The following is a 15,674-nucleotide window of genomic DNA, read 5'->3' as shown; positions in this document are numbered from 1 at the left end:
ATTATATTGGTGAGAAATTGATGCAATTCATTTGAATCATTTAACATTTGAAATGTTAAATGAAACAGTGAAATCATTTAACACTGGAAGAATGTGTCCAACTCAGTGGCCATCACTGCGCTGGTGTAAGAATGGTGCCAACATGGCTCAGTCCCCTGGATGCCACCATTCACGGCTTACATGGAGGACACTGAGTATACGCTCGTCAGTCTCCCCCAGATCCCAGCCACAACTGGGCACTACCAACACAGGGACACATCTATGAGAGTAGACAAAATCTTGTCCTAAATTGTGTAGGTGGGCCTGAGGTACTGAGATTAGAATCAAGTTCTCCTGAAATCTGGAGAGGTTAAAATACAAGGTTTGCATCTCCCATATATTCCAGTTATGGCAGACATACCTTCCAAACTTTCTTAGAGAGTGATGTTCTAAAGTACTCTTCTGGCACTTGTGGGTATCACCAGTTTTCACTTTTACAGAGATTTAAAATATCTCAGACAATTAAAAACTTTTTTAATTCTTTATTTTCTTAAAGTTTACCACGGACTGTAATGCTGTTCCACATTTCTCTCTCAAACACCTGAGCAGTCCAGCTATGAGGGCAAACGAATGCCCCCACCTCCCTGAGCCATCTTTATCGCATGTGTTCACACTTGCGCCAAACATCAGAGCAGCGAGGATCTTCAGTACGGCTGTTCTCCAGAGACCTCAAACTGAAAGGTAACAGGGAACTTACTATAAATCTAGGTTTTCTAATTCGTATAAAAACATACTAGTAGTGTGTCAAAAGCCAGCTATTTTTAAATGGTATAATCATAAAATGAAATGTCAAATATTAACTGTTCAATCCATTCATCACTGTAGCTTTGAATAACTGTCTTGTCTTAAATTAGTGAGGAAACTGTCTGGAATAGATGCTGCAGTTTTAAGACTAATAGCTTTCACCTTCCAAAAAAAGTAAGGGCTTGTGCTCACCCAGAAATCCAATTAGTCACCCCAAATACTGCAGAACTACTAATTTAGTCAAATTTTGAAAAGCAAACAAAAATCAGCAACAAAAGAGAAACCTAATTAACATAGAGGCATGGGTTTACATCCCCTAAGCCAGTCTGGGCTGCGCCCTATACAGATGTAAGCTGAGAAAAGCAAATGCTTGAGCATGTGCACACGCAACTCATTACAACAGCTGAAATGACAAGAGGTCGTTCTTGAGAACATGTTCTTGGATTTGGCATGGCCAACAAACTTTGTTGTTCATTGCAAATGGTGTTCCCCAGTTGAGATTACATTAGTTCTTAACAGCATTATGATGGTACTGTGCCACTTCTATATTCTTCTTTGTTCCAAATCAGTCCAGCTCTCAGCAGAAGCGACAGCAGCCAAAGCACCATTACAGCATCTGAGGAGCTTTGGAGAAATCTGCCAGTCACCTCTTTTTTAATCCTGATGGAATTAGAGAGAGACTGAGGAGTTATCATGAAATGCTTACAACTTGGAAATATCCCCTGAGCACCAATCTTCCTTGTGGCTGCTCTGGGCTGATGGGGACCTGACTATTTGGCCTTCTAGTGAAGGCACTCAGCATGATCTGAGAGACTCAGATGTTGTGCATTCAGAGAGTGTCTTTCTTACTCACCTGTTATAAGGACCAAGCAATAATCGCTGGAAGTTCAAAGCCTCTTTACAGGCACTGCATTCTGAACAAGCATGTGAATTGTCCCAGATCAATCACCTCATTCCTGGTTTTACGCCTGAATTAATTAACTGAAACCATGAGAGCTCTGGCATCCCCCATCGGTGTAACGCAGAGGAGGGCTACGTCATAACTTCTATTATCGTCAGTGGTAGTTACATACATGTGCTGGGCAGAGAGGAGCAGCTGTCCTCTAATAAGGCACTAGTCATGAAACATACAGTACTGACATGGGACCCACATAATTGTCTCTACAAGCACACTGCAAAGCAAGAACAATTGCAAATGCCAGGCACCAGAAAAAACCACAACATTCTCCCCCCACTTTTTTTATTTCAATTTGCAAAGAACAGCACATTTCTGCAGCAAATAGAGCTTACTAAACCAGCTGCCTTTTGTTATTGTCCTTATGCCTATCTGTGATATTATACAACAGATACCACTTTATCGGTGGCCATAAATAACTTTTATTATGCATCTGAAAAAGCACAGTTTAGCACGACACAGAACAGACACCATCTCTTCCAGCGGTTAAGGCCAATAACTTTCTTCTGTACCTGCTGTTATGACCCTACCCCTGAGTGATGGCTTTCATTTAAAAAAAAAAAAAAAAAAAAAAAAAGAGATTGTACCAGGCAACAGTCCCTCTAAATATTCTGAGAAGTTGCCAGGACCAGAAACAGGCATTACTAGGTATATTGCTGTATACTGCATCCAGCTCCAGTTTGTTGCGATTTTCCCTCTGCAAGTACCAAATTTACTGCCAGCTCCACACTCAGAAAGCCAGTCTGATAAAATCCAAGACAATGAACTGTGTCTTCAGGATAGACTGAAGCCCATGTCTTACGTTAACACTACCAGTGCCATCGTCTGGCTTGTTACTAGTTGCTGTCATTGCCTGTGACTGCTACTAGTGTCATAGAAAATAAAAGCTAAGTGGGCCTCAAGGGCATGGCCAGGAATTTAAAAATAAATTTTAAAAAGATAAAAAAAAGATAAAATCAACTTTATAGCTAATCGCAAAAATAGCATCCATATTTTCCATTCTTTTTTTCAGACAAGGCCCTTATTCTTTTGCATTCCTTTAGCTGCTAATGTTTTCATTTCTTTTACTGCCATTTGCTCTGCCAATTTGAACAGTGATGTAATGACATATGACTGCCTGATATTCACTGGTACTCACAGCACCTTTGTCACTGGTGGCTCAAGTGCACAATGAACAGTATCTTGAGTTTAATGTATTTGTGGCTTTGTGAAGGCAGCAATGACACACAACAGGCTTTTTTCTCCTTTTGTTTCTGCGCTCTCTAATAGAACACCCTGACACAGAGACTGTGACCAGAAGATAATGAAAAATGCTGGGCCATTGTTGGTCATGGAAAAAATTTGCAAACTTCACATTTTGTTTAATTATTGAAGAGTGGCTTTTCAAAGATCCATGCATTGTTCTAAAGAAGCTTCATAGCATCTATCTTCCTTTCCTCACAAAAGCTTTTTATCTTCAAATGAGAAGAATATACTCGTTGAGGGCAAATTAGTAGTCTGTCTATGAAGAAGTTTAAAGGAATTTTTAATTAGTAGATTGACCCATGATGGATGACCCACCTGGAAAGGAATTACATCATTTCCTAAGACAATTAAGCTTTCTTACACCAATATTAGTCAGTACCTTAGATTCAAGACCCTCTATCTCAATACTATCTTGTTCTTGTAGACCAATTTCATTCACTACTGTGGGATCACTCAGAGAGACAGTAAATGTTGTTCAAGGTGAACAGGGACAGAACAGCCCTCTGACCCTTGTTCTAGGCCTCTAGCATGACTTTCATTCATCCAGAAGTACTGTTATGCATCACCCAATTATACTGTCTAAATTCTAAAAAAAAGAGTTTCACAGTCTTATCTTCTCTTCTTTAGTACAAAGATACCATCAAAGATAAGCAGGCTTAGCTATATAGTGAAGTAAATAAAGGTGCACGCAGAAGAGCGGCTGGAGTTTCATTCCTAACTGGGCAGCTACTCTAAGATCCCTATATAGTGGATGGAATGAGGCAGCCACCTCCAGAAGGTGGTTCAGAGCCTATTCATTACACGTTTAAATGATGTAGAATGAGTCTCTCTCTTCCCACCATCTGCAAATGGTCCTGCATTTTTGTCTTCTGAAAGGTGACGTGACATATAAACATGACAGGCATCATCATTTCGACATGCCTCTCAGAAATAATGGAATTAACCTCATATGCTGCCTTCTGTACAAAATTCTACTAATGAAAATTCCTTTATAAGAAAAGATGGATGAGGAAACCAGACCTTGATCTTTTATGGTATGAATATAGGATACAACAGACTTTTCCTATTCCCATTCACATAAGTGGTAACCTGCCAGTTACATGTAACTGGTGACTTGCCACTTGAGATGCAGTCTAGCATCCCTACTGAGAAAAAAAATCAGAAAAAAACTCCCATACCCTGATGTTAGAAAGCTATTACTTCAAACAGTATAGGAAAATATGAGACTTATTTATGTCATATAAATGGTACTTTTACTAATTTTAGCAATCAGTATAATAATCAGCATTTCTTATATACATTACATCATTATGCAGGCAGCAGAGAAGCAAGTTTGTGTATAAAAGGTAAACCTGAGCCTCAAATGAAAGACATTTTCAAGGTATCCAGATATATGTAAATATTTAAGTGTGAATCAGCAGAGCCCTAAACTGATAAACATTTCTCATAAGTTATGTATGAATTAAAGTCAAGTTTTTATTAAAAATGCATAAGTATGATCCGTGGTGAATAGAACTATTAGCTATGCATGTTTACTTTTTAGTGAACACAGAAATCAGTAAGTTTTCTTCTAAATGTCATTTCTATGAGAGAGTTATAGAATGATAAAATGCTGAAACAATTCTCAGATGCCATCCAGCTGGTACATATACATCTGGGGAGAGGGGATAAAATAGCAAACTGAAATGTTTATTTGCCACAAGGGCAAGAAAATGTCATTTCAACTATTGTGTCCATTCTACTTTGCAATTCAGGTAGTACTCAACAGCCCCTCTCTTTCACCCACCATAACAAAAAAATAAATGAAGATTAATCTGGATGACAATAAACTATTTGATGCTTTAAAATTACTGTGTTTTCAAGATTCTCTTTATGATCACACATTATTTACAGTGGTTCCTGTCTGCCTCATTCCTGTTAGAAGCTACAGAAAATCACCTAAAAATCAAAGTGAGAATAAATTGGTTTTACCCACTTGATTTTACCTTGCTTGTTTTTTTTAGGAGGATCTTAAGGGACATTTTGACAGCACAAAAGCTGACATTGCTCTGGTGAAACCAGGTTCCTTAGTTTCCTTCTGCAGTCAATGAAGAGACAAGTACCTTTCCAAAACAGCATTTCTCAATCTGTATGTCACAGTCATCCTTAAAATCAAAAAGTCTTTGGTAAAATGGCTAGTGAAAATGCAAAAGGGAGGAAAATGTAAATAATAAGTACTGTGGATGGCAAAACAGCATACAATGGGTCTGTGATTTCTCCTCTCCTTGCCCCTCCCCAAAAACCTACTTAAGCTGAAGGACCACTTTACTTAAGACATAACTCTAAAGGGCAGTTTAGGGCAAGAAACGTTAGGCACTCTGACCTGCCTCCTGAAGGAGCCCCTCTTCTGCCCACAGAGGAGCCTAGAGAGATTATTCTGATTTACTCAGATCATCAATACCCACCCAAATATGAAAATACTATTGTTATTCTCTGCTAAACATCACTTAAATACAGAACCATAAGTAAATCCTGTAGAAATTCAAGATTTCTGACATATCTTTTCTTATAAAGAGTCATTGGCATAGCTGTCTTCTTTCAGCATGATACACCTGGGATAATCTCTTGAGCTCAGTGGAACCACGGGACCGAAAAGGAAGTTTTGAAGTGTATGGGGATACATTGGGCACTGACATCAGCCTCCAGAGCAGACAGTGGCTGAATCTCAACACTCCCTAAGCCCAGGGAAGTTTCTCAAAACTTCATGCTAACTGAAATCAGATGTTGAGACCCATGTCATCGGATGCACCAGGACATTGAGAAGACCTCAAATGTATTTAGATTCTTTCCTGGAAAGTCACCCGAGTACTTGTTTCCAAACATTACCTGCTGCACTTATGTTGTGTACATTCCCACAGCTCATCGTGGGACAGTAAAGTCACAACCAACTCAATACATTATGTTTCTGCTGTGAACCGTTCCGCAGCAGAGCCTGTTCTTTTCAGCTGAGTATAGAATGAGAGATTTCTCTCCATTGGCTACAGACTGATTACAGAGAATTTTTACTGTCTTTTAAAAAAGGTTACTTAGTGTTTTTTGTAAAGAAACAGAAAAAGGAAAAAAACAACCACCCTGTTGCTCAAATAAAAAAAAAAAAAACCCACAACTCAAGGTGCTAGCTCAAATCTGTCAATATGAAATTAATTCCTACTGTCAAAGATTCACCTCATGGCTATACAAGATGAGTAACTTTGCTAGATATTCTAGGTCCCTATATTCAGGTAGTTTATTCAACTACTCTTCTCTCAGTCTATTTAAACATTTCCCTCCTACCCATCATCACAATATCTGAATGTTGAGTCTGCTCACTAACTCTAAAGAACTTCAGCTTCAAAAAGCAGTGAATTAAACTTGCTATTCAGCTACTTCAAAATCTTTTACCCCTCCTTCACCAAGAGCAAGTCCTGCCTGATCAACCTAGTGGCCTTCTATAACGGGGTGACTACATCAGCCAACAAGGGAACAAGGGAAGACCTACAGATGTCACAGAATCATTAAGGTTGGAAAAGACCTTTAAGATCATCAAGTCCAACCATTAACTCAACACCACCATGCCCACTAAACCATGCCCTGAAGTGCCACGTCTACACGTTTTTTGAACACTTCCAGAGATGGCGACTCCACCACCTCCCTGGGCAGCCTGTTCCAATGCCTGACCACTCTCTCGGTGAAGAAATTTTTCCTCATATCCAGTCTAAACCTCCCCTGGCACAACTTGAGGCCACTTCCTTTCGTCCTATCATTAGCTACTTGGGAGAAGAGACCAACACCCACCTCACCACAACCCCGTCTCAGGTAGTTGTAGAGAGCGATAAGGTCTCCCCTCAGTCTCCTCTTCGCCAGACTGAACAACCTCAGTTCCCTCAGCTGCTCCTCATAAGACTTGTGCTCCAGACCCCTCACCAGCTTCGTTGTCCTTCTCTGGACACACTCCAGCAACTCAATGGCCTTCTTGTAGTGAGGGGCCCAAAACTGAACACAGTATTCAAGCTGCAGCCTCACCAGTGCCGAGTACAGGGGTACAATCACTTCCCCACTCCTGCTGGCCACGCTATTTCTGATACAGGCCAGGATGCTGTTGGCCTTCTTGGCCACCTGGGCACACTGCTGGCTCATGTTCAGCCAGCTGTTAGCCAGCACCCCCAGGTCCTTTTCTGCCAGGCAGCTCTCCAGCCACTCCTCCCCAAGTGTTGTACAGGGTTGTTGTGACTGAAGTGCAGGATCCGGCACCTGGCTTTATTCAACCTCATACAATTGACCTCAGCCCATCGATACAGCCTGTCCAGATCCCTCTGCAGAGCCCTCCTGCCCTCGAGTCGATCAACACTCCCACCCAACTCGGTGTCATCTGCAAACTTACTGAGGGAGCACTCAATCCCCTCATCCAGGTCATTGATAAAGATATTGAACAAGACCGGCCCCAGAACCGAGCCCTGGGGAACATCACTTGTGACCGGCCACCAGCCGGATTTAACGCCATTCACCACAACTCTCTGGGCTCGGCCATCCAGCCAGTTCCTCACCCAACGAAGAGTAAACCTGTCTAAGCCACGAGCCACCAGTTTCTCCAGGAGAATGCTGTGGGAGACGCTGCCAAAGGCTTTACTAAAGTCCAGGTAGACAACATCCACAGCCTTTCCCTCATCCACTAGGCGGGTCACCTGGTCATAGAATGAGATGAGGTTGGCCAAGCTAGACCTGCCTTTCATGAACCCATGCTGGCTGGGCCTGATCCCTTGGTTGTCCTGTAGATGCCCTGTGAGTGCCCTCAAGATGAACCGCTCCATAATCTTCCCCAGTACTGAGGTCAGGCTGACAGGCCTGTAGTTCCCAGGATCCTCCCTCCAGCCCTTCTTGTAGATGGGCGTCACACTGGCAAGCCTCCAGTTGTCTGGGACCTCCCCTGTTAACCAGGACTGCTGATAAATGATGGAGAGTGGCTTGGCAAGCTCCTCCACGAGCTCTCTCAGTACTCTTGGGTGGATCCCATCCAGATCCAGAGACTTGTATGTCACCTATCCGGACTTCTAGAAGGCCTTTGACACGGTCCCCCACAACACCCTTCTCTCTAAATTGGAGAAGGATGGTTTGATGGGTGGACTGTTGGGTGGATAAGGAATTGGTTGAATGGTTGCAACCAGAGGGTAGTGGACAATGGCTCAATGTCCACATGGAGATTGGTGAGGAGTGGTGTCCCTCAGGGGCCCGTTTTGGGACCAGTACTGTTTAATATCTTCATCAATGACACAGGCAGTTGGACCAAGTGCTGAGTTTGTAGAAGACAGCAAACTGAGTGGTGCGGTTGACACACTTGAGGGACAGGATGCCATCCAGAGGGACCTGGACAAGCTCAAGGAATGGGCCCATGTGAACCTCATGAGGTTCAACAAGGTCAAGTGCAGGGTCCTGCGCCTCGGTCGGGGCAACCCCATAGGGTTGGAGGATGAAGGGATGGAGAACAGCCCTGCCGAGAAGGACTTGGGGGTACTGGTGGATGAAAAGCTGGACATGAACCAGCAATGTGCACTCACAGCCCAGAAGGTCAACCACATCCTGGGCTGCATCCAAAGCAGCGTGGCCAGCAGGTCCAGGGAGGGGATTCTGCCCCTCTACTCCTCTCTGGTGAGATCCCACCTGCAGTACTGCATCCAGCTCTGGAGCCCTCAGCACAGGAAAGACATGGATCTGTATGAGAGGGTCCAGAGGAGGGCCACAAAAATGATCAGAGGGATGGAACACCTCTCCTATGAAGAAAGGCTGAGAGCGCTGGGGTTGTTCAGCCTGGAGAAGAAAGGTCTCCCTGGAGCCTTCATTGCAGCCTTTCAGTACTTCAAGGGGGCTTATAAGAAAGATGGGGACGGACTTTTCAGCAGGGCCTGTAGCGATAAGACAAGGAGTAAAGATTTAAAAGAGGGCAGATTCAGACTAGATCTAAGGAAGAAATTTTTCACAGTGAGGGAGGTGAAACCCTGGCACAGGTTTCCCAGAGAGGTGGTAGATGCTGCATCCCAGGAAACATTCCAGGTGAGGTTGGATGGGGCTCTGAGCACGCTGATCTAGTTGAAGATGTCACTGCTCACTGCAGGGGGGTTGGACTAGGTGACATTTAAAGGTCCCTTCCAACCCAAACTATTCTATGATTCTAAGTGCTTGATTGGTAATTCACAATTATTATTCATTCACAATTCTATGAAAAATAATACTATAACATTTATAGTTAACATCAAGCCACTAAAATTAAATGACATAATGGACCGTTACTTTTGACATCCATTTTTTCTATGCATCACTATTTTTGACCTTAATTTATCAGAAAAAAAAAAAGAGTTTGATTATTTTATCTCATATTTATCTCGGTATTTTATCTCAAAAGCAGAATAAAAAAAGAATGTTTACTTTTCTACTAGATCTCACTTAAGGTTGCTACATATTTCTTTCATGGCACCAAAAGATGTTAGCTCTCCGAATTCACGACCAACTCTGCTTAAAGTCAGCTATTCACAGTCCTCTTTCCTTTTCATTGCTACTAGGATCACAATGTTTTTGGAAACAATGAAACTAAGACTTTCATTTTCTTTCATATCAATATTGAAACAAAGCAAGAAGCAGAACTTTAAAGAATGCACAGCCACAAGCTGTTGACGTAGTCACAATTTCAAAGGTAGTATTTAAATTTAAGTACTATCCAAAACACAGAAACCAATTCTACTTTCTTTCTAGATCGATAAATCTACAGACCCACAGGCTAAGAGCAGTAAACATCACTTGCCATTCCACATGGCAAGCCCACATCTTTAATTCCCCTTTTGCTAGCAGAAAATGTAGGAACGTGTCCACGTCATCAGAATTTTCCATTGCAGACAATTCTCTCCTAAAGCTGCTATTGAAAATCATTGGCAACAGCAACAACAAAACAGAATTAAAACACACACACAAAAAGAGAAAAACCCTCCCCAAAACTCAGCAATTGAAAGCAAACACCATGAAAAAAATAAACATGCTACGTATATTCATTATACGGTTTGGTGTGTTATTGGAAAGTACTCTGATGATATGTGTGATATAAGAGCCTATATTAACAAAAAGATGTTCTTTATTACATAAAACTGGAGAGTAGCTAATCCTCGGGAGTAGCTGGTATGAATGCCTTCACTCTGCTCTCAGAGGGACCTCAGCTCTAATCCAGCAAACCTCACTCCCTGAAGGTCTCAGAGACAAGTCAATGTGCAAACTGCTAAAACATGAGATCTTCCCCAAGCAAGGATATCCATGGTATTAAACTGTGCTAAACCTTGTAGGTAGATTTCTGATACAGACTAGAACATGCCATGATCACCATTACTGAAGTGTCTGAATGAGCATAAGAATGTTTGCTGTTCATATTCAAAAAAGGCAAACCAAAACTTCACAGGACTGATCACCAAGGCAGACTTCTTCCTCCAAGAACCAAGCTCTGTTCTCTGTAGTACATGTACTGTTGTTTTATAATGCATGTGAGAATTGGAAGAGAACAGGACACTCCTCATTCTTATGTCATTATATAGAGTATGGGCATCTCTCATGACATCAGAAGAAGTTATAGAAGACATATGGTAGGTAGTACTTCCCAGTTGTATGTGATTAATTTTGTGGGTTTGAGTGGTTCTACCACTTTATTTGCCGCAGATCAAATATGTGCCTTCATGTGCAACAAGGCAACTAAATATGTGTTTATGGACATGGTATCACAGATAAGTATAGAAATCACCTCAGCTGATACAGTTTTTGAAATAAAGTATGTGGCTTTTCTCTTAATTCACATTATTCGTTTGTGGAAAAGCATGGAACAAGGACATTTCCATACAAGCTGTTAGCATTTTGATAATTTTTTTCAGTAGCTCAAAGCAAAGATAAAGTTTGGGCCTATGTTAGCAAAAGCAACCAAATCTGGGTGCCATGGTCATTCTGCTTGGCCACAACGACACACCTCAGACAGTGGCTTCAGTCTGAATTGTAGCTGGAAGAGGTCACAGAGAGATACAGCCAGGTTGTGTGTCAGTGTGCTTATGCCTCAAACAGTGAAGTGTTAGGAGAAGGAGAGCCTGCAAATGTCATAAATTGATGCCTGTGAAAGACACTGATTTTCAGAAACTGAGGAGTTTTTACCCATTATAATACATGCTTCTTCAGCGCATCAGACTGAATATCCCAGCATCACTAAGTGAGCCTTGGTATATATGCAGCTTGTTTACAAACTTTATATAGTTTTTAATACATGGCTGGAATATCTGAACGGTATTACAATTAAAAAGAAAAGAAAAAGAGAACAGGCAAAATGTATAAAAAGAATGATATAAATACATTCAGTAAATTCAGATGGAAACTGAGAGAAGGCAGTTGCAAAGGCTGAATTATCTGCCATCTGATTAGCCTTGGGGGTATGGCAATCTTTGCCTGATGGATAGAAACAATAAGCCAGTGATTTCTGGAGACTTGAAGTTTCCTTATGAAGTGTTGTTCTTTCTCGTCACTGCACTTGGGAAGATAGGTTCTAAGTTGAAAACAAGCAGTACTTTTCACTGTTTTGCTCCAAGTTTTTCCAAGCAGCAATAGAGGACACATAGAAAGTTTCAAACTGGTTTCCATGGGGCTCTTGAAGCTTTCCAGACAGCACAATAATATTGGCAGTTTCACCTTTGCTGCTCTTGCTATTAAAAAAATCTAAGCAACAAGATATTAGTGTTACTGATGTAATCTATTAATAGACAAGGAGATACCCAAAAATAAAGAGGTTTAAAGGACAAAATGCCACAGCAGAGAATTCTTTCAATGCAACCAGGATGGTTGACATACAACAAAAAACATCAGAGCCCCTATGTCCAGCATTCTCTTCAAAAGGACGAGGACAAGAGACCAAAATGATTACCTTAAAAAAAAAAAAAAAAAAGATATTTTGAGATAATTAGCTTTGTATACAGAAGGCAATACCTTGTTCCTAACATCAGCAAAATTATCTCTTACTTGCTGTTAATTCTTCTCATTGGCTACAAATGCAGAGGAAAATGAGCTGTCAAAGGTTGTTTTCCATAGCACAAATGAGAGCACAAACAGGAAGGTATATGTATGTTAATAAGCAGGGGAGCAATGATGAGTATGCCCTTGAGAGCAGAAACATTCCTTGAGCTTTCTGATAATCTGACGGTACAGTATGTTGCCTTAGCTATAAGCATTTCAAATGTATTTATGAAAATAATTGTGCTTGCACGGGGTCTCTCAAGTTGATGTCCTGCACCAATATTTGAAAAAACTCCCTTTTTTTCTGCCCATTTGCAGACTCCTACACCACCTATATATGTACAATATGCAACAACTTCTTTATTGAACTGCAGTATTCCTCAATATTATTTATTGTACAGTGTCTACAAAGACCAATCAGCTCACCACACCCTAGCTCTGCAGAGATGGAAGAAAAATATTTTCATTTAAAAAATGGAAGAAGCCTTCCTTTTTACAAACTTTTTTCCTCAAACAAAAGCATGTTTTCTACTTTAGGCATGACCATTTTAAAACTGAAAACCAGGTATCAGTAATAAAAGATCTTCATGTGAAAGTTTTACGTGGGGTTTTTTTTTTTTTTAAGAATGGTTATGATCATAGAAATGCTTCCCACGCCCCCCTCCTCAGGCCAGACAACTTCTTCATCCTTTGTTTTTGATTTGCATCTGCATTAACGTGGCTGTTAATTCGAGGATGAATCTTGACAGCATTTGCTCCTTTAAGTAGCCTTTACCTAAAAAGCAGCAACAACCTATCAATCACCTATAGGCCTGCTTAAGAGAGTTAAGTCACCTCGACTTAAAACTCGTGACCTGTTCCCATCTGATGGGTATACGGCACATGAAGGAACATGACAAGCGATTTTAATAAAGTGCATCATTTTTTTCATTCCCAGCTACTTTTTCTCATGTAAATGATTATTCCTGCTTTGAACCTATCTAAATGTCATTACATAGGCCAAGTGTGATTCAGAGGTTTGTACTGCTGCTAGCACTTCCTTTTCTTGCTCAGTAAAAATCTCCAAGTGTGCTCTCAGTTTATGAAAATATGTTAAACGTCTGCTTAAGCTACTCCAGAATATTTACTTCTTAAAAAATACATATGTTTGACCCTGTGGGTTGCAATCACTTTTAGAAAGCTTACAGTAATGCTACAATTCTACGTCAGCTTACCTGCTCACCCACCTGCTGATATATTCTTACTATGAGCTTTGCATGTATTTTTGACACCATGAGTTAGCAAATATGTTTTCCTTCACAGACTTTCAAAACAATAATAATTTAACATCTTAGCACACTCCATAGTCAGCATAACCTCCTGTTTGTTGAATACATTTAGAAAAGAAAAAAATCAACCTTTTATCGATAAAATGTACAATTTAAAACATTTTTGTTCCCTCTGCAGAAAAAAAAATGAAAAGTATGCCTCTGAAACTTAAATGGATCTGAAGAACTTCAGTGATTAATTTTGTGTTTCCAAATTGCTGGAAAAGGTTACATTCCTACCATTCCACTCAAGATTCACTACTTCGGTTCAAGAGTCTTTTTTTAGACAGTGCGCGCGAATAAATCACATCTGATATGATACATCTAGCTACAAAGAATCAGATAACTTCTGTGGAGAACAGCATATACAAATAAAATGTTTTCCATAATACAGAAGGATTAAAGGGTTGATTAAAACCAATAGAAAGGCCACAGGCATTTTGAATTTTTGGTCTGCTAACACATCTTCCTTCTTCTATGTACCGATTTTGGTCCCTGAAATCTACCGTGTTTTTTTCTTCTGTGGTTCTCTTAGTACCTGTCTGCAGGAGAATTGGCAACAATGCTGGTTGCTATTGATACCGACTAACACCTTCTCAGCAAAACTATTCAGTAAGAGGTAGAGGGATGGAGTAACGCGAATTATTTCCTTCCTGCTATAAGGTTAACTGCTTAACAAAGGTGCTTCCAGCACCTGTTCTGCCAGCACACCAATAGCTCGTCTAATGAAGATAAGAAATAGGGCATATTCTATTGACAGGTCTTTAGCTGTAGGAATCCTACACATCATGTATCTGATTTGATAACAATAAAATAATCCACGTGTATAATACAGAAAGGGACAGTTCTTTAGTTCCTTTACTTTAAACCCAGCCACTTTTAAGGTGCCACAATACAATTGCACAGTCTAACCGCCTTGCTAAGCAGATCTATTTTTAGGCAGTCTCTTTGTTATTGTATCTCAGTGCCTACTTTTTAAACTCGGTCTAGTTTGGCTGGTAGCTGAGCTTACAAGTGCTGCCACGTCGCCTCCATAGGTAAGTATAAATATATAATTCTTTTAGTTCTGTAACAACAAAATGATACAATGTTAACGTACGCTGCCCAATAAGTCTGGGGGAAAAAAAAAAAAAAAAGGTACACGCCTGCAGCAAAGCTCAGGCATCGCAACTTCACACACACACCTACACACCTGTATGGCAAACTGTTTGCAAGCTACGCATCACCTCTGCCACGGCCGCGTCCTGCTTTGCATGAGGCCAGCCAACACCCGGCCTGCCAGGGAACCCGGGTACCAAGTTGGGCCAACGCTTGGGAAAGCTGCCCGAGTTTTTTTAACTCCGCCTTGCGCCCACCGCAGCCCCCCCGGCAAAGCGTCCGCGAAACTACCTGTAACGCAGCCCGCAGCTCCCACCCTGCTACCTCACGCCCTTCCGAATCCCGGCCCCCGCGCCCCCCACCGCGCCCCAGGCACGGGGGCGCTGCCCCCTCCCCCCCGAGCTCCCCCGCCGGGCAGCGGGGGAGCCGCCCCGCCGCCCCCCTCCGCGGGCCGCCCCCGCCGCCACTCACCAGCTGCGCGCCGCACACCGCCACCAGCGTGCACCGGCCGCTGCAATAGCCCATGGCTCCCGGCACCCCGCGCCGCCGTCCCGCGCCGCGCCCGCTCAGGCGGCGGGAGAGCACCGCCCGGCCGCCGCCCGGCTCCCGCCTGCCGCCGCCGGCGCGCCCCAGCCCGGGACCCGCATGGGGGCGCGCCCGCCGCCCGCCCGCCCGCCCTAGCCGCGGCCGCAGCGCCCGCCGCTTCGGCGGCCGCCGGCAGCGGGGCCGGCCGCCCCCGCGGAGGGCGGCAGCGCCGGGGGGAGGGCGGCGGCAGGTGCCTGCAGGAGCAGCCGCGCTCTGCCGCGCAGCCCCAGAGGCATCTGGGCTTCAAAGTTTGCCCCCTCAACTCCGCTCGCAAACCATCCGGGCTCGCAGCCGCCTGCGGCGGGGGGAGGCGAGGGGGAGGAGGGGAGGAGGGAGGGACGGCGAGGCGAGGCAGGCGGCGGTGCCGCGCGCAGTTCACGCTCGGAGAGCGGCTTCCCTCCTACCCACGGCACAGGCGCTCCCCCACCCTCCTTCCTTCCTCCTTCCTCCTTCTCCTCCTCCCGGTAGGGCTCAGGCAGCCCCAGCAGTGGAAACCCCTCGCCTGGGGGCTGCCCCGGCAGCAGGGCGCGGAGGCGCGGCGCAGCGGCGGGGGCGGGCGGCTGCCGCTTTGTCTGCTCGGGCGCGGGGAGGGCGGCTTCACCCTCCCGGGCGCCTTTGTCTCGGCGGGACACCCCTCCGCGCCCACCCCTCCCGGGACTCCCCCGCAC

At 43.4% G+C, this 15,674-nt stretch overlaps 1 protein-coding gene across 2 annotated transcripts in view; it reads right to left on the bottom strand.

The window, feature by feature from the left end:
* NKAIN2 (sodium/potassium transporting ATPase interacting 2) overlaps nucleotides 1-14,946 on the bottom strand; it is a gene marked incomplete at its 5' end in the record, with an annotated part of 580,773 nt that extends 565,827 nt beyond the window's left edge. For both annotated transcript variants that reach the window (XM_081998199.1, XM_081998200.1), the window contains one exon: nucleotides 14,893-14,946. In XM_081998199.1, coding sequence (XP_081854325.1) covers nucleotides 14,893-14,946 — 54 coding nt within the window. The remainder of the gene's footprint in view (nucleotides 1-14,892) is intronic.
* Nucleotides 14,947-15,674: the final 728 nt, after the last annotated feature.

This window comes from Phaethon aethereus (genome assembly GCF_964289735.1).
Source record: "Phaethon aethereus genome assembly, chromosome: 3".
NCBI classification, from domain to species: Eukaryota; Metazoa; Chordata; class Aves; order Phaethontiformes; family Phaethontidae; genus Phaethon; species Phaethon aethereus.
Note: the sequence above shows the minus strand (reverse complement) of the source record. Positions and strands in the feature narration are given on the sequence as shown.